The sequence below is a fragment of the Sycon ciliatum genome, chromosome 11 (assembly GCF_964019385.1).
Source record: "Sycon ciliatum chromosome 11, ocSycCili1.1, whole genome shotgun sequence".
NCBI classification, from domain to species: Eukaryota; Metazoa; Porifera; class Calcarea; order Leucosolenida; family Sycettidae; genus Sycon; species Sycon ciliatum.
Window position 1 is genome coordinate 10,147,894 of NC_088653.1, and position 13,515 is coordinate 10,161,408.

The 13,515-nt window shown below is 48.6% G+C and overlaps 1 protein-coding gene across 1 annotated transcript in view; it reads right to left on the minus strand.

The window, feature by feature from the left end:
• LOC135827769 (uncharacterized) overlaps positions 1-13,515 on the minus strand; it is a 76,063-nt gene that overhangs the window by 16,602 nt on the left and 45,946 nt on the right. The window contains exons 7-10 of the mRNA XM_065340216.1: positions 11,556-11,771; positions 8,258-9,358; positions 7,735-7,912; positions 7,342-7,402 (exon numbers count right to left, since the gene is read on the minus strand). Coding sequence (XP_065196288.1) covers positions 7,342-7,402; positions 7,735-7,912; positions 8,258-9,358; positions 11,556-11,771 — 1,556 coding nt within the window. The remainder of the gene's footprint in view (positions 1-7,341; positions 7,403-7,734; positions 7,913-8,257; positions 9,359-11,555; positions 11,772-13,515) is intronic.

Genomic DNA, 13,515 nt, shown 5'->3' on the forward strand with positions numbered 1-13,515 from the left:
TCAGCAGTATGGATGGACTTGGCCACATTCCGGAGTATGCTATGCGACATTAGATGAAGGATTTCGTTCTGGATTTTGGGGGAGCAGTACTTATCCACTCGTTGCTCCAGCCAGGCACGCAACTCGGGAGTATGTAGCTTCTGTAGTTGCAGCAGTTGCATAAAGTTCGACTCTGCATTGCCGTGGCCACGCAAGGGAAGACCTTGGCGACCCAAAAACGTCATGTTCTGTAGGATTCTCACAAACATTCGCCGATTCAGGGCTTTCTCCTTGGCATGGGCTTGCCTTAGCGCCTCACCAACGTCCTGGACAGTCTGCGGTAGCACAAGCATCACCTGGACAGCGTCGATATGACACAGCGACTTTTCGTGACGGCGGAACCCCTCCGTGGCATCTTTCCAATTCTTGAAGCCCTTAGAAATGAAGGCCGAGTCCTTCGATGGCGCTTTCAGCTTCCCTTGCTGATCAGCAAAGGAACACAAAAGGCAGGTCACAGAATCCGTCGACTCGTCGTAGTGCAACCAATTGAATTTATCGAACCAAGCTGGTTGAAACGGACGCTCAACGATCGATGTTCGCCCGAAACTTCGCTTTGGAAACGCAAAGTTCCGAGGCTGATGAGCCTCCATGGTGTCCACACAACCAGAAATCAGAGAGAAAAAGACACACAACTACGAGAATTCTTTGGAAAAAGTGGAACACAAAAAGCAGCGAATCAGCGAAGGCGTGCAAGCGAAAAGCGTCCGGAGATACGCATCACACAGTGTACATGGTCGTAGGCCATACCGGAAGCCCTATATGCACGTACACTGGCATGTGTTACGCGTAGGGCTCCCTGGTGCAAGCCAGGAAGTCGTACGACCCCCTACGACTCCCTGGTGTAGGCCATGCAGCCTTGCAGGGCCTTCAAAAAACGTCGTCGGACGAAAAGGTGGTTGTTGTGAACCCTCTAAGATTCTCTAAATTGTCAGGATCGTACGACCACACGGCACGAGGACAACTCTTTTCCTTTACACAGTATATTTCACTTCATCTGATAATTAACAATGAACACTAATAACACCAGCTATTTATAGCATGCAAAAACAGCGTACATGCAAAACATAAGCATATAAAACTGGACATAACAGCGTATACAGAACGCGTCATCTCCTGCTGCCGTGGTGGTGGTAACGGTGCTGGCGGTTCATACGCTGGCTGCTGAGGGACGATAGCAGGTTGAGTGGTATCGGCAAGCCCAGGAGCCACGTCCTGTGACGATACTTCTAACGGCACTTACCTTTGGATCGGCCTCAACAGGGTACTGGTACTCAACTTAACCTTGGCAACACGACGCTTGCCATCTCGACCAGGGAATAACTCGATGATCCGTCCCAAACGCCAGAACTGTTTGCGCTTGGTATCATCGAGAACAAAGTCAACATCACCCACAGCTAAAGGGCGCGACATGGTCTGTTGGTGCTTGTTCAGCTGACTTAGGTACTCCACCTCCCAACGATTCTTGACATGCTTCAGTGTCTGACTGAGGTAACGCAATCTCGCTGACATATGCGTAGCGTCCGGGGTACCTGCTGGCTTCGCTGACGACATCCAAATGTTACCCATCATTATTGCAGGGGTTACTGGTGGCTCATCCAGGCTATCAGACACATAAGTTAGCGGACGACTATTCACCACTGCTTCAACCTCATACAAGATGGTCTCAAGCTCCTGAACCTTCAGAAACGCTGTTCCCATTACCTTTTTCAAGGCACTCTTCACTGTACCAACCATTCGCTCATAGAAGCCTCCATGCCATGGTGCAGCTGGAGGATTGAACATCCATGGCATACTCAGTTTGTCAGATGCCGCCTTGAACGTTGTAGCGTTGTCAGATCTGATCCGAGACGGCAAACTACGTCTCGCGACAAACTTCCCAAATGCCATCAAGAATGACTCGGTACTTAAACTATCGACCACCTCCAAGTGAACTGCTCTGGTGGTGGCACACACAAACAATGCTATCCATACCTTCGGAGATGACTCACCATGGCGCACGTACAACGGACCAGCATAGTCGATGCCGGTAGTTGCGAACGGCCTCTCGTGAACAACTCGGTCTTCCGGCAGCGGCGGGCAGACTTCTGAGGCAGCCTTAGCCTTGTAGCGGCGGCATGTAACACATCGCTGAGTAATGTTGCGTAGTGTCCGTCGACCACCGATAATCCAGAATTTCTGACGGATGAACGACAAGAATCCTTCTACACCTTGGTGCATCCTTTCAACATGCATTTTCTCCAACAGCAACTCGGTCAGATGATGTTTGCCTAACAGGACTGGGTGCTTGGCTCCATACGCCAACTCGCTGTGCTGAAGTCGTCCCCCGGCTCTGAGCACTCCATGCTCATCCAGAAACGGTGCAAGCTGATACACCTTCGACCCAGGCTTCACTGGTTGACCTTGCTTGATCAGCTCAAGATCCTCAGCGAAACATGCGGCTTGAAAGATGCGGTATAATACGTTGTCTGCTGCAAAATAGAGTTCAGCACGAGGCTCAGTGTGCTTCCACTGCAACATCCAAGTCACCATGCCCTGTGCCCTCGACCATTTACTGAATCCGAGCCACCATTCCTTATCAGATTCTCGACTACAGGTGGTGGCTGACACTCGTACTTCTACACTGGACTCATCTGTAGCTGCGGTTGAGGATGCGGTGGGCCAGTCATTGGGCTCCGTGATCCAGGTTGGTCCGCCCCTCCAGAACGGACTACGGATCTGCTGTGCACTACTCCCACGTGACGGTAAATCTGCTGGGTTGTGAAGGCCCGGGCAATGGTTACACACAATGCCGACCTTTTTCGATATCTCTTGGACTTGACTGACGCGGTTAGCCACAAATGGTTTCCATTTGTACGATGGATTACTGATCCAATGAACGGTAGTGAGACTGTCAGTCCAGCCATAGACTTGCGTGACGGTAACACGCAGCTCCTTCACCACAAACTCAGCGTAGCGAGCCGCTAGACATACTGCTTGTAACTCAAGGCGGGCTAACGTGGGCGGAGACACAGGTGACACTTTGGCCTTGGCAAATACCAAGTGCGACTGTCCATTGACGACTGCATACAAACAACATCCAAACGCTTTCTCACTGGCATCGGCGAAGGCATGAAGCGCAATCGGCGTGTCAAGATTGCAGCAAATCCAACGTGGTATGTCAATGCTCACCACTTCGGCCAACTCTCCCCACCATTGCGCACATGCGGCTGCGATGCCATCAGGCAACATATCATCCCAGTCGCCTCCGACTTTCCAGGCTTGCTGTAGCAGTATCTTTCCCGGCACAACTGCCGGTGCTGCTAGACCTAGCGGATCAAACACTGATGCAACACACTTGAGGAGGGATCGCCGGGTCCACACAGACGGCCTATCGGACTCGCCTAGCGCTGCTATGCTGAGCAAGTCATCACTGGTTTTCCATTTCAGACCGAGGACTTTATCTCCGGCCTCTGGATCGCACGGGATTTCGTTGCCTCGCCACTTGCGTAACTCCATGCCAGCATCCGTAAGCACACGCACGCTGAACTCTTGCATCTCCTTAGCTTCCGAGGCATTTGAGACACTAGAGACCAAATCGTCAACGTAGAAACTCGTGAGCAAGAGATCAATACGCTCTCGCTCTTTGGGTGCAGACAACGCCCGTAGCTCCTTCAAGTGATGCTGAATCACCGCAGTAAGCATGTATGGCGAGCAGTTTACGCCAAATGGCAGTTTCGTTAGCCTCCAGGTTAACAGTTCATCGCTGTCGCTTCGACCGGGCCACAAGAAACGCAGGTACGGACGGTCTTCGGGATTAACCGCGACCATGAAGAAAGCCTTGCGGATGTCCGCTTGCAGCGCGCTCTTATATTCACGGAACCGTAATAGCATACCTGCGAGACTCGGCAATAGCGACGGTCCAGGGTCAATCATGTCGTTCAACGACTTGCCATCTGGCGCCGTCGCCGAGGCATTGAACACCACTCTTAACTTCGTGGTTGCAGCGTGCTCGCGGAATACACCATGATGCGGTACATAGTACCCGGCATCGCTCTCACATGGCTCCAGCTCAATTGCTCCAAGCTCGCGGTACTCCCTGATCAGCACATCATCATAGAGCGCACGCTTCCCATTCCTCTTCAGCTTTTCAAGAAGCCGCGTTGCGATGACTCTAGCTTGAGCAAAGTTATCCGTTGGGCGACGCTCATTTCGCCACAAGAGACCCACTTGGTACCCGCTGCCCTGGCGACATAGCGGGAACGATGGCAGGTGCTGATGTTGTTCTGGAGGTTCATCCAACTGCCATAGTTGTTCAATGTGGGCTGTGACACATGACACGGTCACCGGCTGACTGTTTCGATTTGGTGCAGACGCTGGACCAGATAATACATTACCTATCTCTGTGTTCCACACCGTCTCACCATTAACTTCCTTCTTGCTGTGCAGTACCGCGTTGATATAGTCTGCACCAATCAGCATATGTATGTCGTCTGATGTCCCTTGTTGAGGCTTGTCACTCAGCTCTACTCCCCAACTGTGCCCCTGCGCAATGGTCTGCGGACTTGCGCACTTCAGGTCCAGCTCAAGCGTTGGTTTCACGAACGCGCGTACCCGAATGCTAGCGGAGCTACCCTGGATCTTGATGGCGTACTTATCCATGCGCTGTTGGGTTGGTTCCGCGCCGAACGGCTTCACCTCTACATTTTCAACCCCAACGTGTTCTGCATCGATTGCTGACACCAACGCTGCAGTCACGAATGACGCCTCAGCACCCGAGTCCAGGAACACGCGAACCTTCGCGTTTCGAGTTCTTCCCTCAACTCGTGCCACTCCGGTCATCAGCCGCACACTTGGCGAGTGTAGACAGCACGACCCAACATTCTTCTCCGTAACTATCTCAGTCGGTTTCTCCCGGCTGTAACCTGCTCTATCCAACACCTCATGTTTTAGCAGGTGGTGTTTCCTCTGGCATTTCGTGCATCTCGAGCCTGACCGACATTCTCTGGCCATATGGCCATACTTAAGGCAGTTCCAGCAGAGTCTCTCTCGCTGCAGAAAACCCTTTCTCCCTTCCAGTGGCAGCGACTTTAGCTGCTTCTCTGCATCTGCGACCGATATCGCCATGCACTGTGCCGACGCCGTGGGCCTTGGCACGGATCGTTCTACTGGCTTCCTGGCAGTATAACCCTGTCGTCCGTGCGCGACCTGGTAAGACGCGCCGTGCTCCTGTACCTGGCGCAGTGACATCCCGTAGCACTGCCGTTCGACCAGGTACGTCTTCATCTCAGGTCCGCATTGCTCCAAGATTACCTGCTTTGCCATTGCTTGCAGCGCCGGGGACATTTTATATCGGCGCTATGCTTGGTGTCCACCTCGCCATCTTCTGTCATAGCGAGTGTGGCCCACACCTCTACCTCTCGGCAAACACGGACAACGTATTGATGAAACGACTCATCTGACCGCTGCTTGCCTGTCAGCAATGTCTTCCACGCTTTATCCGGAGTCTTTCCGAGCGAGGCAAGCAACTCTCGTTTTGCTTCCTCGTAATTATTGCATCCAATACATATCCTCTCCGCTTTGCTACCCGCTAGCGCAATGCGCAGTCGCAGTAGCCATTAGCTTTCTTCGAACTCGTTCTTGGAACAGATGTCCTCGAACAGGTCAAGATAACGCTCCAATGGCTGCGTTCCATCATATGAGGGGATTTTCATCAGCGGTTGACGCCCACCGCTGTGACGTGGAGATTCCTCTGTACCTCCCATCGCGGCTTTACCCTCACCCTCATGCGCATTGGCGATGCGCTCGTTAGTCTCCTTTAGTGTTTTGGCAAACTCGGTGCGGAGCGCCTCCTCTCGCCGTCTGGCACTGCGCTCCTCACGCTCCATGTACTGTTGGAGCCTCTGCTCCACATGTACCTTCAACAACTCGCCTTCTAATCCTAACCGCTCTCCATTGTCGATAAAGCTGGCTTCCAAATTGTTCCATAGTTCCTCTGCCATGCTCGCTCCTATCCTGGCGTGGTCGCCAAATGTTGTGAACCCTCTTAGATTCTCTAAATTGTCAGGATCGTACGACCACATGGCACGAGGACAACTCTTTTCCTTTACACAGTATATTTCACTTCATCTGATAATTAACAATGAACACTAATAACACCAGCTATTTATAGCATGCAAAAACAGCGTACATGCAAAACATAAGCATATAAAACTGGACATAACAGCGTATACAGCAAAACGCACACAACGCATATAGCGTATGCCATGCAGCAACATCAGCGGTACGGCGGAGTCGAAAGACAACATTGCGACGAATACAATGCCATAAGCGCGAAGGCCTTTCCCAATTGAGGACTAGTGGTTTGCAACAGTGGTCATGTCATTAAGCAAGCAGTGTAGGGAAATTATTGCCACTGCCTACTGACCAGTACTTTGGCCTAGTGGTTGTGGGCTTGCCTGCGAATCCCAAGGTTCTGAGGTTCAAGAGTGCTGACACCAGTGAGCGTGTACGTTGTTAACAAATGCTGTGATGCAAGCGTGAACCACTTTACATGCAGTTAACTGCTCTGACAACCACTGTTAACTGTGTACTCGCTACACTGTATTCATAGTGAGGGTAACATAGATGCAGCTAACAAGGTTTGCAACTTGTCAGGCATTGCTTGTGATACTTACTAAGTCATCCTCACTGTCACGTGCTGCATCTGCCACCCTGGTATCTCAGGCATGGTGGTGGCCTTGTACAAGCAAAACTTCCTAAACTGGTTGTGTTTCTCAACACAATTGCATAGGCGGTTTGGTTGCGTATCTGCGATCTTTACTTTCTTCTGCTTATGTACTTCCAATAGGGAAGGATATTTTAAACAGGATCTGGGAACTACACAGCTCAATAAGACCTTTCTGGTTTCTAGAGATGACGACACCGCCACATGAAAATACCACATGAAAAGACTACATGAAATGACCACATTCAAAGGTGTCAGATGCCGCTTTTTTACGGATGGAGAGGAAAATTCAGATCCAACAATTACAGTATTTGGGCAAAGGTGAAAACCCACTTTCTGCATCAATGTTGCCCTGTTTTCCACACCTCGTGTTCCCAACTCACTGTGGTGTACAGCACAGTTGAAACAATTCTCTTCAAGTCAGGACTTGATCATGATACATATAGCTATCATTGCACAATCATGGTCTGAGAACTCAGTCACTGGGCCGGCCTGACTCATTATGTTGGAAATGGTGCAGTACATTTCACTGAACTTTACACAGGACTGATTCAACGGTTCTATACTTCATTGTTGAGTAATGCATGCGTAGAACTTACAGTGGTGAAGTGGATAGGAAAATCCCACAGCTTCCATGACCAGTGTGATGCTCAGCATGGCCTGATACATTCAACAGGAAAAAACAGAAAACAGATTTTATTTTAAAACTATCCCTGTCTCTGTGCAGAAGTATTCGATTATAGGAATGGGCATCAAATCATCAAGGTTAGCATAACACACATACCTAACCAGTCATGTGTTCATTATCCACAGGGAAAATAATTCATTTTTTCGCATAGAATCCCATGCAAACAGAAGTTCTCTTTGAGACCTGAGCAAGCCCATAGATCAAGTTATGTTGCAAGATAGTGTGAAGTAGACATTTGCACACAAGTAAACTAACACTAGCATACAGGGAGCACACATGGTGTAATGAGCACATTCAACTTTACCAGCATCATCTTGCCGAGCAGCAGTGGACTGACTGGCTTGATCAGAGTGTGACTGGCTGCCAGAAGGAACGCTCTCCGCGGAGTCTGACTGAACAGTCGAGGAAATAGCTCCGGCAGAGACCGGCTGGACGGCTTGCACCCGACGCTTCCGGAATATATCTGGGAAATTGGTCGCCAGCTGCAGTGTGGAGAGTAACAAATATACAAACAAGCAACAAACATGGCTCTGATATCAACATCAGCTAGTGTCAATATCATCCACACCACTGAGAGTGAAATCAATGAGAGGTACACGGCCGAGAATATATTGTGCATTACGTAATGGTAGGTTACAGAACTGATGTTTTGTTGAGTAAAATGATAGAACAACTTGCACACATCAACAGAGACACATAGGCAGAGAGGGGGAGAAGTAGAGAGAGACTGGGAGAGAGAGAGAGAGAGAGAGAGAGAGAGAGAGACTGAGGGAGACTGAGAGAGAGACTGAGAGCGAGGGGTGTGCGCAACAGGCCATCACACTCACCAGTTCTTCATGCTGCCGTAGCACCTTGCAGATCTTTGCAAAGCGCTGGGCGTTCGGTGATTTCACTAGCAGCTGGTGAAGCTTGGTCGAGGTGTGATGGTAGTCGGTAACTGCCCAGCTGTGGACCAATGCTGCTGCAGCGTGTAGATGATTACTGTGCCCACGTGATGAAGATGATGATGTAAGGCCCAGGCAGGTGGCTAGCGCAGGCAGGTCGGACTCACCAAGGCTTTCTCGGATGGACTCAAAGGACTGTGCAGAGAGCAGTGAGGCATGGTTGACCGGCCATTCGAGAAGAAGCGGGGCACGATCAACGTCACGTTGGCTAGTGGAGAGATGACCCTTTGTTGCTACGGATGATCGGACGTCCTCTGCGTCGTACACAGCGAAATCAAACTTGTCGCTTGGCTCGTGGAGGTGCTGACGAATGGAAGCAGAGCTGAGGATGCTTGTGGAGTAGCTAGTACCCGGGCTATACTGTGCTGCTAGGTCACCAAACACCTTGCGCAACAGAGCCAGCAGACAATAGCCATCTAGCGTATCTTCAACGGGCGCATGGACAACAGCGACAGCTTGGCGCAGGCTGTCCGTGACGGAGATGCAACCACGGGCTGTAGAATGGACAGGAGCCACTACCACCAGATTCTTCCAGAGCTCAGCAGGAATGCCGTGAAGCTCGTGGAAATAGGCGTACAGCTCTGTCTGTAGCCGGATAACAAGAGCAGTGGAGAAGCAGTGCTGAGTCATGAAAGAGACTCCTGCGCACGCCGACCGAGATGATGAATCTTTCTTGGCCAGTGAGCCGAGGCAGTTGTCAGCGGTCGGAAGACGGCTGGGTGCCAGGATCCTTCCTTTCTCCTGGAGCAACACACCTAGTTGTATCACCATCTGCAGCAGCAGAGGGCCCTGACCTTCTGCTCCCTCGCAGCTGTTAAGCTTGCCAAGGACTTCCTGGACCTTCGCAACACCATCTATGAAGTGCAGCATATCTTCGTCATCAAGCCCAGGTGGTGCGAAAATGAGACCAATGACCTTGGAGAGCAACCAGTTGGGTCGGTTAACAATGATGTCGTCCAGCTCAGGTGATGAGAAAGAAACAATCTAGAAACAAAAACACGATATGCAAACCCATACACACAGCAACACACATAGTTGTAAGTCGATGCACTGTACATGCCCAAATATGGATGCAAACACATTCCACACGCATGCGCAGACAGAAGGATAGTAAAAGGCCAAACACCTCCAAAATAAAACATAACAAAGCAAGTCAACCAGCCAATCCTCGACGTGTCATGACGGCACACTTTGCCTTACCCCACATTGAGAGACAATGCGAAACTGTTAAATGAACCATCCTAAGTTTTAAAGAGATGGATATAAGGGACACGGGTAGAGATGCCCTGGCTTGAGTTGCGTGGAAATCAGTGCCGTATCCTCTCATGGACACAAATACTATCGTCTGGTGCCAGCCAAAGCAGGACTTTGCAGCACATCCTAATAGAAACTCACTGTTGAAGATCAATCCATCAAAGGTGCAAAGCACAATGCACCCGTTGTCAATCATTTCTTTATCAGCCTAAAGCCAGCAATCTGTAGGTGATATCCCCTGCTGTCAAACCCCAGCTAGCCATACTGTGCACAGCAACACACTAAACCTGTTCCACAATTTTCACTTCACCTTGAAGTTTCCAGCAGCCTTACACTTACTAGTATCGGTGTATAGCTGGTCTACCACTGAATAATAGATAATAAACTACAGCTAATTGCAGGATGGGCATCGTAATGTTCTAGATATGGGCTTTAAAAGAAGTAGGAACAAATCAAACCGGTTGCATCTTTCCCTCAAACCAACGAATAAGAACAAATCTAGTTTAGGGGTGGTTGCAAACGTTTTTTTGTTGTTCCTGAGACGAGCATCATTCGTTGGAGGGGTTGGGGGGGGGGCAAAAATCGCAAGTCGACCGACACTAGGGTCAATTCATCGGAAACTGTCCCGCTGGCTTTTGAAAGTTCGATCTGGGCCGAATTGAGGATCAAAAACCCACTTTAAATCTCAAGAATCTCATTCTTGGTTTGGGATTTGCTTCTCCACATATTTTGCCATGGCATACCTATTCAAATTTTGTAAACCTGGCTGAATTTCTATTTATGGATACCAGTTAAGACACTTTCTGACTGTATAAAGTATCATGTTACAGTGATGGAGAGTTACTCTCGTATCCATAATGCCTTTTTCCTTTCTACATTTATTTATGGCTCAACATCCGAGTTTCAAATTGCACACCTGATAAGCCGTCAAGAACCGTACGGCAAAACGTTTGTCGTATGAAACAACTTGTTTTGTAGTCAACTAGTCCATCACAATGTCATGCATGAGGAGTACTGTAGGAGTTTGGCTTTCGGCTTGTACAATTCGTTTTCGCAAAGCTTCCCATTTCTTTACTTATCTTTAATATTCATGACTCACCCAAGTTGGGTGGTGTGATGCTTTGCTGCTTCGAATTGTAGTTAGACCGCTTTGTCAAATATCGTACTGGTCTCGTCATCATCCAGTAACAATCGACATTCTTTGTTCCGTTGGGACTGTAGCTTTTGCTCGTTTTCGTTGCGCTTGCCTTCCCCTCTTTGGTCTTTTCGTAACCTTGAACCTTCCAAGTTGGAAGGCTGTAGGCTAGCGCTACGGAGATGTGTTGAAGCTAGGTGTCAGGACGTCGAATGTCTCAGTACTCTGTCAGTTTTGTGCCTAGTTATTGCACTTTCTGACTGTATAAAGTATCATGTTACAGTGATGGAGAGTTACTCTTAACTCGTATCCATATTGTCTTTTCCTTTCTACTTTTATTTATGGCTCAACATCCGAGTTTCGAATTTCTATTTCCCTGTTCTTGGGCTTTTCTGCCCTCAAATGTGGCAAGGAGTTATTGCACGGGTCACACAATGCAGGATGTACTGTTTTCATGATATCTACAACTATGTGTGGGAGACACTAAAAAGGTAGGGTGCCAGTTTCCAATAAATCTGGAAAAAATCACAAGTCGACCGATACTATAATATATGTACATGAGTACATATACATGCATGCAATTTTCATCACCCAGCATAGCAAGCTGCGTTTGTTTCATAGGGAGTGGAGGGTGTGCGAGTAAGAAATGAGCGATGTTCATTTCAGGGACGATAAAACACTTTTGCGATGATCCCTTAGAGATGTACATGACGTAGATGACATACATCATAACATGAAATACATCTACTGCAAGTAAATTGAAATTACTCCATCTGCAGAGTATGTACATACCAGCCCATACGCATTGAGGATCTTGCGATATCGACGGATTTGTTCGGTGTAGATGCTGTCTTCATCGTCATCATCGTCATCATACTCTACGTGGCTAGCAGCACAAAGCTGTCGAGAGAACTCCCGACTTGTTGAGAATGGCTCTCGGATGTTGTCATGCAGTTGTGCCAGTACTTCCTCTGCCTGCCCGAGCACTTTGGGTTGCTTGGGAGATTTCTGAACATGCACATCAACACAGTGGGTAAAGTACTCTCTGTTCACAAACCTGATTAAACATTTTATCGTTAATGATGTATGTATACGTCACTGAGAACGAACCCAATCCACTAATGACGTACTTCCTCCGTAAGCTAAACTTCATTGCATATTTACAGTTCAGTATAAAGCATTCTATGGCTACAAACACACTTTGAAAAGTGGAAAACACAGCAGCATACGAGGGATTAGTTATTTACAGATGTCATACAGCTCGTTTCAAAGCAGTCCAACTTCATTCTTCGTCTGAATCTCATGACGACTCCATGATGATATTGTGTCTGCATCCGCGCTGACTTTCGTTTTTGTTCCGCAGCCTTTACAAGTTGCCAAAACACTAGAAATCGCCAAGTTCTTTGCCCGGACTGTGAGCTTGACGACCTCCACAGTGGCGCTGTTAGTTGTTGTCTCTGCCACTCTCCAGAATGCCGTGATGGAAAGAGGCATACAGACACAGCCAAACGCTCCTCATCTTGGCAACGGGGTATTCATGCCAACATGTTTCCACAGCTTGCAGAAGATTCTTTCTGGTTTCCTTCGTCACAAGTGACAAGTCTGCCTGCAGGCTGTGGAAGAATACCAAGTCGTCCAAGTTGAGATTGGGACTTTGAGTCGGCTGAATGGCAACCCGAATGTCAAACCCTTTTGCTTTCCCCTGCGCTGCTAACACACGTGCATTGATTTTGGCTGCGTGCGGTCGTGCACCATCATGCTGGTACGGCATGCAGTGGCTGGCCGAATTCTTCGAGCAGCGCATCTTTTAAACTGTTTCTCATTTTCGCACTTCGGTGTCGTCTGGGCCTGGATAGGGTTGTGTTCTGGTGCCGATTTTCGAAAGAACACCACACATATATGTATATTATATCGGGCCTGATTGGAAATTTGTATTTTCATTGCTATTAGGTTCGGCCTCATTTCCTCTGTGCTGCGTTGATGCGTTCACAAAGAACGAAACACTGTCCGCAGATTGAGCATTTCGCTCTTGCTCTTGTAGTAGTTGAGCACTCTCATGTGGGGTAGTGCCTTTGCTGTTTGCATTACGCAGAGCTCACTGACTTGTCAGTTTGAGCACTCTGTGGCAAGGTACGTTCGGGCCTGATTGGAAATTTTTATTTTCATTGCTATCAGGCTCAGCCTCATTTCCTCTGTGCTGCGCTGATGAGTTCACAAAGAACGAAACAGCATGCTGTCCGCAGATTGAGTGTATATTATATTTTATACTTTTGATTAAGTTTTCCATCAGCCCGATTGGTATTGTTGCTAACGGCTTTTGTTTTTGTCACTCCTGTCAGTTAATTGTATTGTATTACTCTTCAGACATCAATCCTGAATGGCGTAAGCGGAAGTGGCACCCCGCCACCTTCGTGGACATGCGTTTAATATTAATAATAATAATGGTAATAATAATGGTAATAATTCAAGGCAAAATGTGTGACAGCTGTACTAAAGGTGTACTAAAGGCAGGAAAGGATGCAGCATCTGAGGAGATCCTATTGCCTGACTGCTCATCTATCAGGTCGCTACAGCCAGAAGAAACGTACAAATACCACGGTTTCCTTGAAGCTGGAGGTGTCGACCATTCAAATATGAAGACGAAAATCCTGCAGGAGTACAAGTGGCGTGTGCGACGAGTACTCCGCGCAGCTCTAAACGACCACAACATCATCACAGCCATCAACACCTGGATTGTGGCTTTGATATGGTA